We start from the raw sequence: 18,744 nt of genomic DNA on the forward strand, positions 1-18,744 counted from the left end.
CAACTGTTTTTCGTTTTATTTTGGCCATTGAAATAGGCAGAAACAATGGAGAGAATATAGAAATTAAATATTTTTCATAACCCAAATGGCAAAATGACAAGAAAATCAAAGATTTCTTTTTCTTCTCAAGAAGGCATACATACTATTACAAGTTGTTAAAAAGATAATTCCAAGTACATATTTTCCTTGTCCGAGGAATGTTCTCTTCCTCACAATCTCACCAACCTCTCTCCTTCCATTTTGTGTATCAATTATTAGTTATTATTCTTTTGTCCTAAACCTTCTCTTAACCAGCCTAGCCTAGCAATGGCAGGTACTACTCTTCTCCCCTAATCCTCTCTAACCCTCCATTCCCCATTTCACAAACCTTAGGACAGGATGGCCTCTTGTTACACCAGTCTTCATCTCCTCCTCGGCCTCCTGTCTTTCCCCATCTTTCTCTCCTCCGCTGCCACCACCTCCTCCTCTTCAGGAGGTATCCGCCTTGGCCTTATCCGAAAGCCTTCCTCCGATATCCCCACCTTCCGGGAAGCCCCAGCTTTTCGCAATGGTGAGTTGTGTGGGGCAGAAAGAATTCATGTTACCATGACCCTTGATGCCAATTACCTAAGAGGCACTATGGCAGCAGTCTTATCAATCCTTCAGCATTCTACCTGTCCTGAGAACGTTGAGTTTCACTTTCTTTGGGCACATTTCGAGCCAGAGGTCTTCTCCAACATTAAGTCTACCTTTCCTTATCTTAACTTCAAGATTTATCGTTTCGACTCTAACCGTGTCCGTGGCAAGATTTCTAAATCAATACGTCAAGCTTTAGACCAGCCATTAAATTATGCAAGGATTTACCTTGCTGATATACTTCCATTAGATGTTAATAGAGTTATATATCTAGATTCTGATCTTGTCGTTGTTGATGATATTGCAAAATTATGGCAAGTCGATTTAGAGGGAAAAGTTCTTGCTGCACCAGAATATTGCCATGCAAATTTTACAAACTATTTTACAGAGTTATTTTGGTCAAATCTCGAATGGGCAAAGACATTTGAAGGAAAAAGGCCATGTTATTTTAACACAGGAGTGATGGTAGTTGACGTGGATAAATGGAGAACAGGAGGGTATACGCAAAAAGTAGAGGAGTGGATGATGGTCCAAAAACACCAGAGGTTATATGATCTTGGGTCATTGCCACCATTTTTATTGGTTTTAGCTGGGGACATTAAAGCAGTGGATCATAGATGGAACCAACATGGATTAGGAGGTGATAATATTGAAGGCAAGTGTAGGAATTTGCATCCTGGTCCAATTAGTTTGCTTCACTGGAGTGGGAAAGGGAAACCATGGTTAAGGCTTGACTCAAGAAAACCATGCTCTGTTGATCGTCTTTGGGCTCCTTATGATCTTTATCGCTCTTCAATGCATTCTTTGGAAGATTGAGGGAGAAGAGAGGAGAAGATTGGATTGGAGAAGAAGAAGAAGAAGAAGAAGAAGAAGAAGAAGAAGAAGAAGAAATAGAAGAAGAAGGAGAAGGGAATGGTTGTAAAATGAAGGGACTAAGTAGATTAATTAGGAGATGAATGATTAATAGGTAACCAAGAAGGGAAGAAAAAGAAGAAAAAAAAATCTTTCTTGATCATTTCCAATATTTCCCTTCTGTATATTATAGTAGAATGGAAAGGAAAATGATAAATTCTCATTGATTAAGAAAATTTATTTCAAAAAATTTTCTTTCCATTCTGCTTGTTCATTATCTTGATTTAAAGGAGAAAAGAGGGGCAAAAGAGCAGGTTCTTTTTTAAATTATTCTGATATTCTTATTTCTCTAGTCAGGTTATGGTTAAATGGTAGGTTTACATGTCCCTCTAGACAACCATTCTACTAACTAATTATTCTTTTATTTCTAGAATGATGCCTTTTGTGTGTTCAATATTTTTTCCTTTGAATTATTTGCAGAATTGAAATATATATGTTGTAGCATTTCTTATATGGATACTGATTTCCTGCTGTGTGGGTTCCCAATGCCTTAGCTATATGTGGAGATTTGTGATAATATATGAAAATACTTGCAAAATTGGAGAGATTACGAGGATATATTTTAATGGAGCAGCAACACATAAGTATCATGCTACAACCTGTATATTATATATAAATAGAGCATCTGGTGGTCTGAAATTATTCATTAGACTAATTATTCTTTACTTCTTATGTCATTAACTAACAAGGACTCTGATATTTGCGGATCTTAGTAGAATTTTTTACCAATAAATTGCATAGAAACTTGCAACATTTGGATCTGTTTATATACTTTCATGACCGATTCTCCATTATCTTATATAACAAGAAAGACCCGTAAATCTACCTTGTTAATTATTTACCAAATTACTTCACCATCAGTTTTCTCAATACACTCAGGATACATGTAGCCTGCTTCAAATCAAAATATTGAGTGAATACAGTATTCTGATTCCAGATCAAGTCTTGAATTGATTGGAGCAACTGGTAGAAAACTTAAGAGCCTAGCATAGGAGAATGACTAACTGATGCTCAGGTGAATTACTGAAATTCCAACGTGTATAAATACAATGGCACTAAATTCCATTGGAGCTTGCATGGACATAATAATGGAAGCTAAATTGTAGTTATTTAAATTATGTCCAATTTTACCAAGAAAGGAAGGTACCCTACAACCTTATAAGAAGAAAGATTATGCTTCAGGTCCTAAACCAAGATGTCTTCTCATTGCTTCCTTCCTGCTCCTGATGAATTCATCGGATTTTTCATTAATATTTGCACTTAAAATGTTACCTGGGTTCCTCATTTTTGGTTCCTTGGCCTGTACCAGTACGGTGATTTTGTCACTTGCTATGTTCTTCCCTTTGTTGTCTGTGGTAACAACCTTCTGTCTACCTCTTCCTTGAGCCACTTGTGGGGTTTCCTGAAAGCCTCTAGCTTGACTTGTTGGATCAGCTCGCTTCATGCCTTGAGGCAAGGAAGTAAAATTCACTTGAACTAGGGGGTGCTTTTCCTTATTCCGGAATGGCTCGGCAAGTCTGCTCTTCTTGTCTTTAGCAGAGGACTGCTCGGCAACTTTGCTCTTTTTCCCCTTCTCAATAGTCTTGTTTTTAACAGGGTCAATTGTGGATGAAGTGCTAGAAATGTCGCCACCTTTCTCGAATAGGAGTGGATCATGATCAACATGGATAGAAGAACCAAGCTTGTCAATAGGAGTCCAATACTCCAAAGATTCTTCACTTTGTTTGAAATTAATCTCAATTGTAGATCCTGAACTATCATCTTTTGACATTTTCTGATCCTGATGGTTCAACATTTCTTCCCGACTAGACTTGGAAAGGATCTTGGGTTCATGGGTTTCATCCATAGAGCACACTCCATTCATCCCAGGATCTTCTATCGAGCCTGAAGAGGCTGAAGGAATCAAAGGAGAAATGAACCTGCTTATGAAGTTGAAGACCCTCTGGCAAACGCCAAGAGGATAGAAATGCTCGTCCATTTTTTGCATGTTTTTGCGTTAAAAATACACAAAAATTGCACGATAAAGAACAAAGAAATAAGGAAATGATTGAATAAGACAGGACTAGAGGGAGGGGTTATATGAAATGGGCATATGTTATTCCATCCTTGGGAGATGGGGTAAACAAACAAAAAAAAAAAAAAAGAAATGTGAGTTTGATGGAGCCATTCTTTTCTCTTTCAACCCTGAGACGGGGGCTTATTTCTTACGCTTTACTATAGTGGCTATAAAGCAAAAGGAGATATCAAGAATCTAATCACAATTTTAAACTTGATACCATGCATTGGCAAAGGGAAGTCGAATACTACCTTGCTTAGAAAGGTGAAGTTTCTCATATTCCCAAATAGCACGACTGCGGGAGATGACAATCTTGTTCATCATAGACTTGTTTATGGGCCTGGGTACCCGTCCGGCCCGCATTCCTCGGGCCATATTTAAATAATAATTTTTATTTAAAAGCTCGGTCCGAACTCGAAAAAAATCCGTAGTCCAATCCGAAGCCCGATCCGGCTCGAGGTCTAATTTAGTTTAAAAAAAAAATATCATACCTAGAATTCGAGCCTGTAACCTTCAGTATATAATTGAGTGTTATAAATCATTTAACTACCTATTATTCATATTTATAATTTTCATGTTATTAATAATATCAAACCCTAAACAACCTTGTTGTATATTACAAAACTGGATCAGGCCCGACCCAAACCCTCCCAAGCATGACCTTTTTATACAAGTTTAACAATTGGTCGGGCCAGACTTTTCAAAAGATTTCGGACTCGAGCTTGGGCTTAGAGATACTAAAAAATCTTCAGGCCTGAGCGGACTCGGACTTGTCCAAAATCAAGTCAGGTCCGGCCCGAGCCCGCCCAGGCCCGGCCCTGATCGCTTGTAACTCATTGAGCATGAATTGACCCTAGGAGCCAACAAGCCATTACGCCTCACTCTCAAAATCCCATAACCATAGTGGATTTCCCCAGCTATATATAATTTTCCATGTTCATTCTTTCATGTACAAAATACAGGGGCATGACAACTATCAACTAGAAGCCTAAAATAAAAGAAAACTATAAAAAATTATCTACAACTAAAAAATCAATTGAAGAACATTAATGATAAACAGCAAAAACTACCAACCAGAACTCAATTTTCTAATCAACTTCACATAACATTCTAGTCTATGCTTATATATGGAAGGAAATAATTATATAAGATATATATCAGACTAATTAGTACTCTGTCAAATCGCACAGACAGAATTAGAGAAACAAAAACAAATCCCTTGCACAATGTATAACCATATAAGAAAAGGTTCATATATTGCCAAAAATGGAATCGGTACAACTTCTTAAATAAGATTCAAAATAAACCCAGCAAAAAAGAGGGGAACAATCCTAATACTTTTTCTCCACTAGAAGACAAGCTCATGGGGTTTCATTCCTGCCTTGAGAGAAAATCTAGCAGCTAAATAAGCCTTCAATTCTGGAACACCCTCAATTGATTTAATTAATGCTGCATCAAGAGTCTTCTGATCATCTTTCTTCTCTTGTGGAAGCACATTTTTCTCCTGAAAAGTGGTTCATACAGCAATGAATACTAGAACAGGCGCAAAACAGAATAGAATAAAACCAATAGCTTACAAGATGTGACAAAAACAAGCAAACCAACCTCTTTCTCTGCCTCAAAGAACTCGCCCTCTCCCTTCTTTTTCCTCTTCTCGGCTTGCTTGGCAAAGTATTTGTCATCAAACTTATCAGCATTAACTCCAGAGATGTCAACCTTGGTTGAAGTTGCAATCACATAAGATTGGTTCACTCTCCTTAGAGGGACACCATTAATCTTAAATGGTCCTGCAGCACAGAGCAACATAAATCAACTAATTAACACACATGTGAGTCACTTCCTGTTGGCCAGTAAGGCATGGGATGATAAGGAGAATGACTGAGAGTGATTATAAAAATAAATAGATGAAACCAGAATGCTCAATTTCAGGTCATCAAAGTCTTGTTTACTACTGATAAAGTTTGTTTCTATAAAGATTAATATGTTCCGACCACAGATTTTTCAAATTTCATGAGCACACATCTGAAGAATAAGTTTGAAACCAAAGGAAGGTGATGCACTACCCACATAAGTACATGACTACACTTACAAGCAGTTATACTGATCGAAACACACCTAAATTCACAGGGAAAAATTACATAAATGCCTTTACCATATCAATATAAATTATTTCCGTATTTTCTACACTAATCATTATAGTATAAAATACTTAAAAGAAAAGGAAAAAAAACAAACCAATTATCCTTACCAGTAACCAAAAGCAACCCAGAGGAAAGTTGCTTCAAGAAGACAACCCTCTTGCCCTTGAACCTTCCAGCAAGAATAATCAATACAGTTCCTGGAGTAATGCTAGCCCTACAACCATAATAACAAATACACAATAATCACAACACATACTGACTAATACATACTCATACATATTAGAACCCTAGCAAGTTAAAGAACTCGCCGTAGAACAAGGATTTAGCAATAAAGCCATCAAAACATTCTTTACCTCCGATAATATAGAAAGACATGTTTCCTAAAACTCAGGACAGGATCTCCACTATTCTGATACCTGACCACTCCCCCAGGTAAACTCTATAAATACAAGGGATCTTCACTAAGCTGAGGTAATGCAAATATAACCCTTCAATAACTTATCCCAAGCCTAGCACTTACTAACTTAAGCAACCTGGTCCATTTCTAATTCTAATTGTTTTGCAGATTACTCGTGTGGACCGAGTTCACTCAGGCGACATCACTGACCACCATGTAATGCATCTACTCCATAATTGTACGATAGACCCTCATCATTTGCTTAAAACTAATGCTAAACAAATAGCAACGACGTTAAAACAATTCAAAAAAAGAAATACCAAAGCTAAAAAACCAAAAACAAAACAAATTTGCACAAATACAGTGAAATTGAGAAATAAATGCAGACATAGCAGAAAGTCAGCATTATACATTCCAGATCAATATTAAAAGGACATTGAAATTTTTTTTTAAAAAAAGTAATAGCAAATGCAAAAAAGAACAGTAAAGACCTGAGCTTTGTGGGTTTGGGTTTGCGCTTGTTATGTAGAGGCTTCTTAATATCATCGGCTGGATAGAACTTGGGAGGTTTCTCGGCAGGAGAAGCAGGCTTAGGTTTTGGGTCGTGCTTAGGGAAAACGCCGCCGTTTTTGGCTTTGATAGCCCATAAACCCCTCTTGTGGTACATCTGAGACCTTGAATACTTTCCAATTCCGCGAACTAGATTTGGATTTCTGCTGATTCTTGGAGTCTTCGGCGCCATTGCTATGCGTTAGAGGATTCAGGATTCTGATTCTTTCTCTCGCTCGCTGTTTCAGAGATATGGAGAGTGAAATGAACCCTAGAAACCCTAAATGTAGAGTCACCGGGTTATAAACTCGGGTTAGATAGGGGCGTTGCGTTGGGTCGTCTTGATGTTTGGGAACGGGCCTAAATGGGCCGTTAAATGCCCAAAACAAAAAATTTAACGCTATATTTGTGAGTTTAACTAAAAATATAAAAATCGTTTTATTTTATTTAAAGAACAAAATGAGCTTGGTACACAACTCCTCTCGCTATTTGTATAAGACTAACCTCAAATGTTTAAGGTCTCATATCATAATTAATTTTTTTTAAATTGCATCACTTTCTTTTCTCGATCCCTGAGGGATCCTACCTCTTCTAAACGTGTTTCATCCAATAGCCATCGAACAATGAATTGGCAAATAGTTATATTTTCATCAAAATCGTTAGACATAAAATTAATATTATTTGAAATAAGAGACTGACGACTCCAAAGATAGACCTTTATTGTCGAGTGCAATGATTACACTATCAGTATATCTCCCCCTCCCCTGTAAATAGCAACAACCATTATGCAAAAAAAGAAAAAAAATCAACGCCATTAAAGTCCTCCATATATGCGAGAAGTACGAGCAACCAAGAACAAAGAAAATAATTTATTCCATACATCAAAGTGATAGTACCATCGATTCTTAAGCCACAACGAAACAAAATTGAGATGAAAGCGATAAAACACATCCACCAAACGACAATAGAAACAATGGAAAAAACCTAACCATGCCACTTTATAATATCTAACACTCAATAGACGGCATCATAAACGATGGAAAAGACCCGGCTACACCACCTTACAATGCCTATCGATGGTGGAGAGGGGCAACGATGTTAATCCAATTATGAGTGAACGACTAAAAAAGTCTCATCCTTAAGAAGCACCGACAACTCACCCTCGCCATTGCTCGCATCCATCCATAGACGAACTTTCAAAGAAATACAACGGACAAGAGCAGCGGATAACACTGCACCAAACAACAAATCTCGGAAAAAGACTAGCAGAAAACTAGAACAAGAAAATCAACAAAAGGCACTAAACAAATTAAACTAAGGAAAAAGAAAGAAAGAAATAAAAACCAAAATTTGATATGATATCACCAGCCCCCAAACTAAAACCTTAGATAGGGAAAAAATGAATTTTAGGGAGAGAAATGTTGATATGACTTGGATAAATTTTGATATTATATAGTACGCGAGTAATTGTAAAGAACTAATCGCGTACCACTGCCATCCCCGTACAAATCAAAAGATTTCTCCCTACATGAAACTAGGAATTGCCAGCTCCCACTTTAAGCCAGCCAGAGACCTTACGACACCGTATTTGTAGTCCAGAAATAGACATATCACTTTCTCTACTGGTCGCGCACTTTGACACATAAGTGTGCCATTAGCATTAGCAACACTCTTCACAATTTCACAATAATCTGCCCTTTCCCACTAAAAATTTCTCCCCCAAAATGAACTTCTTCAAATCTGTATTCTCAGACGAATCCGACTCTCCAAAATCCGGATTCGAATCCAATAATAACCAATCACACGCCGACTCCGATCCCACCTCCCCACCCACTCCACAACCAAATCCTAGCGATCATGATTCCACTGGATGGAGCTTTGGTGGCCTAATCAAAACCCTAACAACCAAATCCGAATCCGTAATCGATATCTACCGTCGCGATTTAAAAGAATTCGGCTCGGGTTTGAAAAAGGAGATCGAGGTGGCCCATGGATCTCTTGAAACTGTGGGTCACGCGATCGATGAGATTGGTACCTCCGTTCTTAAAGGTACGGCCCAGATCATTTCTCAAGGTAAGGATGCAATATTGGCCGTTGATCATGAATCCGATTCCTCCGATAATAATAATAATGAGAGAAGTATTTCAAGTCAACAGAATTTGAATTCGAAACCCTATAGTCGTTTTGATGCTCAAGTAAGGTTAATTCAAGGTGATGTGAGTACGTATTGTGAGGAGCCTGAGGATTTGGATGATTATAAGAAATGGAAGTTAGGGTTTGTTTTGGAAGAGAAAAGAGAGGATTTTGAAAGCTTGATTCGGGAGAATAGTGCTATTGAGAGTGTTTACAAAAGGGTTGTGCCCACTGGTGTTGATGAAGAGACTTTTTGGTGCAGGTATTGTTATAAGGTTTTTAAGCTTAAACAAGCTGAAGATTTGAGAGCTAATCTTGTTAAGCGAGCGATCTCAGCAGAAGAGGAGGATTTGAGTTGGGATGTTGATGATGATGATGATGATGAGCCTGTTAGTTTGAAGAAAAATGAGGATTTGGGTCGTAAGAATGGGGAAGTTGTTAAGAGTGGTGAAATTAATAAGATGGATGATAGAGAGTTTGAACAATCATTGAATGTGAAGGAGAAGGAGGATGAAATATATGGGGAGGAAGCAAAGGAAGAGAGGGCAGTGAGTAGTAGTGACAATGTAGCTAGTGAGACAGTGGATTTGGACAAGAGTAAGGAAGTAAGTGTGTCAAAGTCCGATGAGAAAGCAGGATCAGAAGGAAAGGCTGATAATGGAGAGTCATCTAAAGATAGTGATTTTTCGGTTATATCAAGCCACCCCTCGATGCCAGAGGAGGAAGATCTTGGGTGGGATGAGATTGAGGATCTGAGCAGTATTGATGAGAAGAAAGCAACTTATAGTGGAAGTCCCAATAAGGCTGATTTGCGGAGGCGGTTGAGTGCTGCAGAAGAAGAGGAGGATTTGAGCTGGGATATTGAAGATGATGATGAGCCAGTTAAAGCTTGAGGCGATTGTTTAAGTTTATAACTAGACATTTGTTTTCATTGTCTGTCTCCTCCATCTTTGTTTATCTAAATTTACACAAATTAAGGAGGAACTTCTTCTTTCTTTTCCCCCCTTCATTTCTATGTACACTTTAAAGTGCAAATATTATCTTTTATTGTACCCTGAAGTTGAAACAAATGTGTTTATAATAATATTTCATTTTGTTAATTTGTTCTCAGTAAAGCTCTACATTCTCCCATACATGATACATTCAGCTTAGATTTTTATTGCATTTCTTTGAGTGTTTGTATATGTGTTATATGATTGATCCCTATGTTAGCCTTGCAATTGGCAGTCATAACAATAATTGAGCTTTTGCAGCTTACGCTTTCCGTCATTTTGCAGCAAGTCATGAGATGGTTGCTTTATGGCTTCCATTCAAGCAGTTTACACTTCCCCCTCATTTTGCAGCAAGTCATGAGATGGTTACCTTATGGCTTCCATTCAGAATGCGATTTCAACAATTTGTACTGGTGAAGTTTGTGATCTAGAAGTTTTAACAACTCGATTATCTATGGGCTATAATTCAGCTGATACATATGCATTAATGATTGAATGCTAGCAACACTTACTTTTGGATACTCCCTTTAGACGTTCTCTTTATAATTGCTTACCTCACTTGTTATTTTTTAAAGGATTAAGTTTCTAGTTTCTAATGTGGAGCAGTTGAATGAGAACATAAGCATCATGACCTGTATGATATGTGAAAATCATATATTAATGTAGTGCTTTTAATGGCAACGGATTACTCATCCCTTGTTTAATAGAAGTGGATTAATCATCCCTTTTTAATAGTAATGGATTACTCACCCCACACTTCAAGGTATGCATCTGGGGATTGAGAAGGATACTGTTTTACATTTTTCCCAGGGTGTTGTGATGGTTATTTTCATGGGTTGAAGTTGTACTTTTTTTGGTTGACAACTATTCCAGCTATGCGTCTTGGCATTGAGAAGGATGTTTTGGATGAAATGGGACTTGACAATCTTTGATGGAATGCAGCTGTTTTCAACTCCAGGAAGAACTACTGAGCAGTTGGAAGAAGAACTGAGACTCAACTCCATCCCTCCTAAGGCGTCTCCTACAAAATACAGCATCACCTGCGACTTTATAGTTGACAGAAACCTTCAAATAAGGGGAACACAAACTGTTTTCTGTACAAGAATTTCTCATTATGCGGAAAAAATAGTGTGGCTGAGAAAAACGGTGCTCTGAACCAAAGATGGTATTGAATTAGATATTTGAGGTTGCTCAACCCTGTAGATACAATGATTTTCATGATTATGATAAGTGTTTTCGTCTTCAACAAGAAAGAACTTCCAGCCAGTTGAGCGGTAAGCTATGCCACCACCATTCAAAAGAGGTGGAACTAATCTGCAGATTATACTGTAATCACCATATTACAATTGGAACGAACTTGATATGCAAATGGGAATAGAAAACATCCAACCAGAGCACAATTATTTGTCTATGGAAAATATCAAATATAAATTACTTTAATCAATACAAAATTCTGCCGTCTACAAAAGAGCTAATTCACACTCTTCAGACTTAAAGCTCAACTATCCCTAAAGGCTAAAGCCCTACATGATTGATACCACAGAAATGTGTACTGACTGAAATTAGAATCTAATTTTACCGAGAATGAAAAAGAAAGAAATGAATTGGAAAAACAAACTTTTTCTTTGGCAGCACATAGGCCTACTTTGTACAATGAGCAAGAAGTGCTCATGAGTTTTACCTATATTGTTGACTCGTATTGCCTTTGGCCTCATGACTGCCTCAGGGTAAGATCACGCTGACTTTCCTTCCGTACCTACACTTATTTCAGAAGAATCTGCTGCATGATTTTCAATGGAAGGCAATGCGAGAAGGCGTCCTTTCTGAGCACGTGGAGGAAGATGCTTTGCAGGCTTTCTTGATCCTACAGTCCAGGGCAAGAAAACTCCAGTGCCACCACGAGGCATCCTTTTTGGACTCAACACCATAGGGCGCATTGGAGCTAACATGACTACTGGGGTACGAAGGACTCCCCATTTGGTCATTGTATCTACTGCCTCGTATCCCCCAATAGCTCCATTAGGCATAGCATATGGGCTTGGCACTCCAGGTTGCCATAAGGTCATGGCACCAGCCATGGGACTAGTTGGTGGTGACTGGCCTTGGTAGGCATCAGGGCGCACTTTGAAGAATGTGATGCTGACCCTTTTGTTTGGAGATGGACACATGACGTGCCTTGCCATGTCAGAACTATTTCCCCTCATGACTAAAAGAGACCTAGAAAATAACCAAAATCAAGTAATGATCAACTTGCAATGAAAATAAGCTGAGCGAAACTTCTTCTAGCAAAGAAAATTTCAGTGAATTATATTTCAAGATCATAAGCTAATTTAATGGATGCTGCAAAATAACAGGATATACTTAAGTGCCATTATTTAACTACTTGACAAGGTGTAAGAAAAAAAAAGATTAATTTTTTTTTGAAACAAACAACAAATAAGTAAACAGACCACTTTGTTGACACAAAATGATCACCGTGAAAAATACAGGCCTTGTGAAGAAAGGAAGGGCACATGTGGTCTGGGGATATGTATTGAGATTTAGGCTGTTTTTGTTTGAGACGATGGAAAAGTCAAAGGTGGAGAGATCTATATTCTGAAAGCATTACAGAGTACAGACTAAGCACATTTCCCTTTTCTTTTGCAGCTATCCATAACGTTTTAAAAAACACAAAATATCCTTCTAACTTCTCGTCCTCTCAAACAAACATAGGCTTAATAACTATTTAAATACTTTCAGGCAATTAAACTCTGCATAAAGCCTGGTTACAATATTTTATCATTCTTCTACTTTTGGTGATTGTCAGTCAGAAAATAGAAATAAGAAATGTCTAGAATTCCTGCCAAACAGCTTTGAAGGAGGTTACTAATGCAAGTTGCAGAAACTGAAGTAGATATGTGATAATTTAACTCCTACATTCACACTAAACACTTATCTTCATATAACAATAGTAAAATTATGTGATGTTACTTCTATCTCAAATGGTTTATTTAAGAAGTTGTATTTGATTATCTAACTATTTCATAATTGAAGCTATTCCCTCATTTTCAAAGGTTTTCTATAGAGTCCAACATTATGAGCATCTGGCAAAGTTTTACATTAATAGACATGTATGGGATCAATTTAAAAAACTCAGTGTGTACCCTTCTTTCAATGAAAGCATGAGTGGACCTCTATAATTCCCATCATTGTCACTCACAAGAGTACGTCCAAAAGCCATTGTTGATTCAGATAGGAGAAGAGTAGAGATTGGTTGTTCCAAATGGGGTGGCTTCTGAAAAGGCTGTGAATATTCTTCCTGCATCCAAAATTATAAATTTCTCTAACAATTTTTTCATATAATGAATTGGAGATCCAAAACAAGTACATAACACATATGTATACGCTCCATCTATTTAACAGTAATGAGAAAACACAGGTTTATTGAAAGAAAGGATACCTCATCAAAGAAATGAATGATGCAGCCATTTGGTTTTTTATATTCTGGTATTAGCTGCCACTGAATCAGGTGATCGATGACATGTTGGAGAAGCGCTGGAATTGGTTCTATACTGCCTGCTAAAATCAAAGAGAAATTGTGAAATGCCGCAGTATTACAGTAACATACGCACAATGTAAAAAAGAGAGGGTTGTTTATTGAAAATTATCTATGAAAAGACAAGATGATACTTACTTGTTTGCTTCTTGCTTGAAGCTTCCTCTTTTATATGTCCAAAAATGGGAATGCCAAGCTGAATAAGCTCTCTCTTGTTTCCCTTCATCTGCTTGTTGAATAAAATAAAAGTTTCACCTATATTCAACATAAGAAGATCGTTTTAGCTGTCATGAACAAACGCATAAGAAGATCGGTTTAGCTGTCATGAACAAAATGCAAAAGAAGATCAATTTAGTTCTCATGAATAAAACGTCTCGCCTGTCAGTCGCTGAAAATTTTGACTGTAATTCAAAGATCATCTTTTCCATGCAAAAGTGAAGTATAGATAAATGGCATACTAAGACAAAGTAGAGGCAAGTGACATTGAGGAGTTCAGTTGAAACATCCAAATGGGAATGTGACAACCGCTCCATTACTAATTGTTTCATCAACAGCAGAACACATTAAGAGCAAATATGGTCACAACTAAAACAAATGGCAATCGAAGGAAAGATTACTAAGCTAACTTTAGCAAATCAGGAGAACCCCAAAGATGGGCTTCACCAGGCTATTCTCCGGACTTGCTAGTTATTCAAACTCTGGGTCAAGATGCTCCATTTGAAATTGAACTGAAAATCATTTTGATGTTTTAGTAATGCAACTCACTTTGATGAAGGTTGAAATTAAATGGCCAAACATGTAAAACCAAAGCTAAAAGTGGCTATTACCATCTAAGCTTCAATTTAAGATTCTAAAGTAAAGGGTGCTTAACCATACAAGTAAAACAAAGAGAAAGGTCACCTTCAAGTTCCCCATTCTGACCAGCCACTCGAAGTTCATTAACGAAGTCAGTCAACTTGGACAGCTCAGAATCTGTGAACACGTCCTCATATAACTTTAAACCTTTCACAACATTTACCTGCCAGTTGTAATATCTCTCAATCAGTAACAGCTGGCTGCTTTTTTTAACAGCATATACTAAAGGGATATCTACTCTCTGAATCGAACTTCTCTAAGGAAAGAATGTTTTTAAATTTTGAATTAAAGAACTCGCCATGTGCCCTTTCACTTGTTCCTTGGCATTGAAACCTTTTGTCAACTTGATTTGATCAGGTCTCAAATTGCAGTCTTCATGGTTGGAACATATGTCAGTGCTCTCACCAGGGGACTGTACTTCTTGAGATCCTGCATTCCCAATGGAAGAAATAAAATGGAGTCAGCAAGGCCCGGATGTCAGATCGTTTGTCATCAAAACCAAATTTTACTGACACGTTTATCTTAGCACAACTAAAAGAAGCAAAGATTTTCACTTCTTTTACTACGAGAGATCAGGTTTAGAATTAAAAAATGAAGACTTGGCACAACTAAAAGAAGCAAAGCATATCACTTTGCTACCACAAATCAGGCCCTTGGACTTGCAAAATGAAGGCATAACTGCAAAGAAGCAACAGAGCAAAACGAAAGTTTTGATGAAAGTTATATAAAATAGTTGACAAGCCGATCCATTGATTTTCTCTTGGTTATTTGATAAGCATAGTTGGAAAACAAGAAGAACAACGTGATATTGGTAACTTTTCAACAGTAACACAACACATAGCATCTATAAAACCATAGCATATCTGGATTTTATGATCATATTTAATGATATAAAGATTACGGTATTACCATTCATTTCGAAAAAAGAACAGAAATTGTGAATTACCCTACTTATTTATTAGCATTCAGTGGGAAAGCGAGGTTACCCCGGTACCTCGTCGTACCCATTTAAAGAGGGAACTGCATTCAATATTCATGACAGGGATTTCACTACCCAGATAGAATTCGGTTTATCAGAGATGTTCAAGTGTGACATTAATACCACCTAGAGGCTAGAGCAAGCAACTCAACTATTATGGACCATGAGATTAATTAGAGCTGAAAATGACACTAACCACTAAAGTAGAGAACACCAATCACCGCCCACCCCTCCCCCTCCCTCATATAGAGTTTTCATATGTCACAGCACAGTAGATCATTATATATTTTCCTATCATGCATCTTTTTTGTTCCTTAACACCAATGTGATCTCCCAGCAGGATAAAGAAAAACACAATGTTTTTTATTAAACCAGTTAATACTCAAATTCAATTAGTAGATTTTGTTTGAGAAGAAAAAATAACAAATATGGGACAAATAATTTTCGAGGTCAGAACAGAACACAGGATTCCCCTGATAGTTCTGGCAAATCTAGATCATCACACCCATATGCTTTGCATTATGAAAGACATGATTTTCTAATAATTATACGGAGAATTCTTGTCTTAATTAGGTGATTATTTTGTTGTCTTTATTCATTGTCGTATCTCTATTTGATCACACAATTCACGCTAGTCAATAGCAGCCAGCTACCCCCTTCCCTTCTTTTTCAATTTCCCAAGCGGTCGGAGAATAATTTGTCCCATTTGTGACTATGCTGTCACTGTCAAATTTGTACCATATGGTACCACCAAATAAGCCAACAAAGCTTCAAAAAAGCAAAAAGCAGTTCAGCACTGTGAAAGATTCGAATCTTGAATCGGCTTATCCGGCTAACCAAACACAACGTTTTTGTCCATCATCTTTGGATCGCCCACCCACCCAATGACCACTGAGTTGACCTGTAAACTCGGTCCAGTCAAATGAGTCTACCCAAGAGCGAGTTAGATTTAATAACTTCGGGATTGGCAAAATCTGAACCCCTAAAAAGATTGTCAAAGCTCAACAAACGCACGCCACATGGAACCTTCAAAGAGCAGCCATGACGTGAAAGTAAAAGAAAAAGATCAGACGGTTGCCACCACACGCCGCCAACAATAAAATCATTGCACACATCTCCAGGCAGTTGCATCAAACGTAAGGGCATTCGCTACTCCCAAAACTAACTGTAGCACCGGATGCAGACAACCCTTTCACCACCTCGAAGTATTCAAACCCCATTAATTAAACCTCCACAAAACCACATCATATATTATTTTTCCATCACCTTTTTTTTTTAAATCACTTTAATGAAAATTGATAAAGTTTAATTCTTTTTTTTAGCAAGTCCTGCAACTCTGGATTTTTTGCCTTTAAAGAGGGAAAAAAAAGTAAACCAATGAAAACGGCACCTATCAAAATTAACGGAACTTTGAATTCAAAAACGCAAATTGAGTTTTGAATCTGGGATCATGGGAAAAAACATATTTCTGAATTCTGATTGATTCCTGGGAAAATGGAGGAAAAAGTAATTAGCTATGCGATATTTTATTTAGGAACATTAACTGCGCTGAAATCATCACACTACTAGTCTACTAGAAAAAATTTTACTTTCTCTTCCACCAAACAGTATTAACTATTTTCTTATTCTGAAAAGGAAAAAGAAAACAAAAAGAAAGGAAAAGTTGATTTGAAGTATTCAAAAGTATTTTTTGTGATTAAAAAACACTTTCAGAGGACCAAAACAAAATAAAACAGAGTCAGTTCAGTTATTCAGTGAATTTAACAGAATCTGCCGTCGATTAAACTCCGTTATGAGCGATCGTCCAACACAATTACGAAAATCAAACATGAAAGCATCAAAAAGTCTATTACTTGGATTGAAACTAATTAAGAATAAGAGAGACAAAAAGCGAGCACCTTTACTCTCAAAAATAGTGTGTGTATATAAGGAAAAGGGTGACGTTTCGAAGATAACAATAGAAACGAAAAGATTATTATACTTACCTGAATCAGTAATATCACTGACGGGTGAATCCTCCTCTTCGTCACCGCCGTCATGTTCAACAGTGCCATTTCCCAGACAATCCGTAATTCTGTCGCCAACTTTTTCTTTTTTCTCATCGTCCAAACAGACCTCTTTCAGCACTACTTTATCAGTACTACTAGTATCAATCTTCATCATTTCACAGTCATTAGTACTTCTCTTATTCTCCGCCACTTTCCTTAGCTCCACCGCCACGTCCGCAATCGAATGATATTTCTGCATCTGAAGCACCGGGATCCAATTCAACCTCCTCCGATGAATAGCAGCAAACACCGCCTCGTACTCCGATCCTCCACCGGCACCACCTCCATTGAGCTGCGCAAGGTGACTGCAGAGCGCATCGATAATCGCGTTGGCAGCAGCGAATTCCCCACGAAACCAGGCGAGAATCGCGTCTTTCGCGAAAGCATCAGAAATCATCATTGGCGGAGCTTGTATCGGTACCACCGTGGGCCCCGCCGGTGCTGCTCGATCCGTCGGCGTCGCTGGCCCAGCCGCCATCGGCATCACTGCTTAATAAGTTATATAGAAACAGTAATTCTTTCTTTATAAGTGTCGACTTACCTAACCAGTAGCTCCGAAATATGGGGGGTTTAAGAATGCTATGGGGTTACCTGAAGGGCGAGATATCGGGGTTGTGTTGATCTCGAGAAAGGGAAGAGAGAAAATACAGAGAGGTGAAAGCAAAGAGGGTTTGGGTCATGCGAATGGGAGGTTTTTTGGTCGATGAGTAATATATATTTATGTTACAGAGAAAAGACATGAGGGATCCACAACGAATTACGTGGCATTTCACGAGAGGTTTTGACGTGGCAGAACTTAAATTGTGTGAAGGTTCGTTAGTTAACTTACGGTCTGGTCAGGGCTGGCCTGGCCGGGGAAGATGGCTTGGTTTGGTTTGGTATTTGTGTCTATGAAAAACTGTTCCAAGTTTGATTAGAAGGTATACAAAGTGAACTTACTAAAATCACCCCCTTTTACTACTGCCAGGAAACGATTCTCTCTTTTTTGTTTTTTTTTTTTTTTCCGGCCGTCATGTATATGGCACGTGCAGAATTACTTAATTTAGTAATATTATTTCATTCGGAGGAGGTGAGTAATTTTGCTAAACATTTCCATATTTTAGGGAGACCCACAATAGTTTTGTTGACAATTTTCTTTTTTTCCTTTCAAGATGGAGATTTGAGTTGTTATATTGAAAGGTGTTTCATTTTGAACTTTCTTTTACGTATTTTTCTGTATTATTAAACCTAATCATTACATTCATGAAAAAGTACTAATGAAAGTCATAACTCTTTAATTTATAAAACTTAAATAATTTTTTTTCAAAATATATTTCTTGCTCTTCTAAAGAAAACTCCAAACTTTGTCATTGTTATGATATATTAATAATGCTTCTTTTCTTTTTCTAAATTACCGTAATTTAAACCTATTAAAATACAAAATATCAAAATATATCCAACTCAAACCAATAATTCAGATCGACATGGTTTTGGTTTTTCCTTTTAATTTTCTATATTCCTATTGATCTTCTGTTAGCAATGTGAAAGACTGT

The 18,744-nt window shown here is 37.5% G+C and overlaps 4 protein-coding genes across 5 annotated transcripts; 2 read left to right on the top strand and 2 right to left on the bottom strand.

The window, feature by feature from the left end:
* The first annotated feature begins 238 nt into the window (after nt 1-238).
* LOC8285859 (probable galacturonosyltransferase-like 4) lies at nt 239-1,987 on the top strand. Its single transcript, XM_002524754.4, has one exon. The coding sequence runs from the start codon at nt 379-381 to the stop codon at nt 1,429-1,431; it is 1,053 nt and encodes a 350-aa protein (XP_002524800.1). The 5' UTR covers nt 239-378; the 3' UTR covers nt 1,432-1,987.
* Nucleotides 1,988-4,814: 2,827 nt separating this feature from the next.
* Nucleotides 4,815-6,979, bottom strand: LOC8285861 (60S ribosomal protein L6). Its single transcript, XM_002524756.4, has 4 exons — nt 6,613-6,979; nt 5,832-5,938; nt 5,189-5,370; nt 4,815-5,087 (listed from the first exon to the last, which is right to left on the bottom strand). Exons 1-4 carry the CDS (start codon nt 6,861-6,863, stop codon nt 4,932-4,934), a joined length of 696 nt encoding a protein of 231 aa, XP_002524802.1. The 5' UTR covers nt 6,864-6,979; the 3' UTR covers nt 4,815-4,931.
* Nucleotides 6,980-8,175: 1,196 nt separating this feature from the next.
* On the top strand, nt 8,176-9,903 carry LOC8285862 (BSD domain-containing protein 1). Its single transcript, XM_002524757.4, has one exon. It carries the CDS (start codon nt 8,395-8,397, stop codon nt 9,694-9,696), a length of 1,302 nt encoding a protein of 433 aa, XP_002524803.1. The 5' UTR covers nt 8,176-8,394; the 3' UTR covers nt 9,697-9,903.
* A 1,295-nt stretch (nt 9,904-11,198) lies between these two features.
* LOC8285863 (RNA demethylase ALKBH10B) lies at nt 11,199-18,325 on the bottom strand. Of its 2 annotated transcripts, none has more exons than XM_015722742.3 (7): nt 17,150-18,325; nt 14,484-14,614; nt 14,231-14,348; nt 13,469-13,585; nt 13,235-13,353; nt 12,939-13,093; nt 11,199-12,012 (listed from the first exon to the last, which is right to left on the bottom strand). In XM_015722742.3, the coding sequence occupies exons 1-7, from the start codon at nt 17,694-17,696 to the stop codon at nt 11,529-11,531; spliced, it is 1,671 nt and encodes a 556-aa protein (XP_015578228.1). In that variant the 5' UTR covers nt 17,697-18,325; the 3' UTR covers nt 11,199-11,528. The 2 variants fall into 2 exon arrangements, with proteins under 2 accessions (XP_015578228.1, XP_015578229.1); XM_015722743.3 differs by having other exon boundaries at nt 13,235-13,350; nt 17,150-18,278.
* Between the last annotated feature and the right edge of the window lie 419 nt (nt 18,326-18,744).

The sequence above is a fragment of the Ricinus communis genome, chromosome 1 (genome assembly GCF_019578655.1).
Source record: "Ricinus communis isolate WT05 ecotype wild-type chromosome 1, ASM1957865v1, whole genome shotgun sequence".
NCBI classification, from domain to species: Eukaryota; Viridiplantae; Streptophyta; class Magnoliopsida; order Malpighiales; family Euphorbiaceae; genus Ricinus; species Ricinus communis.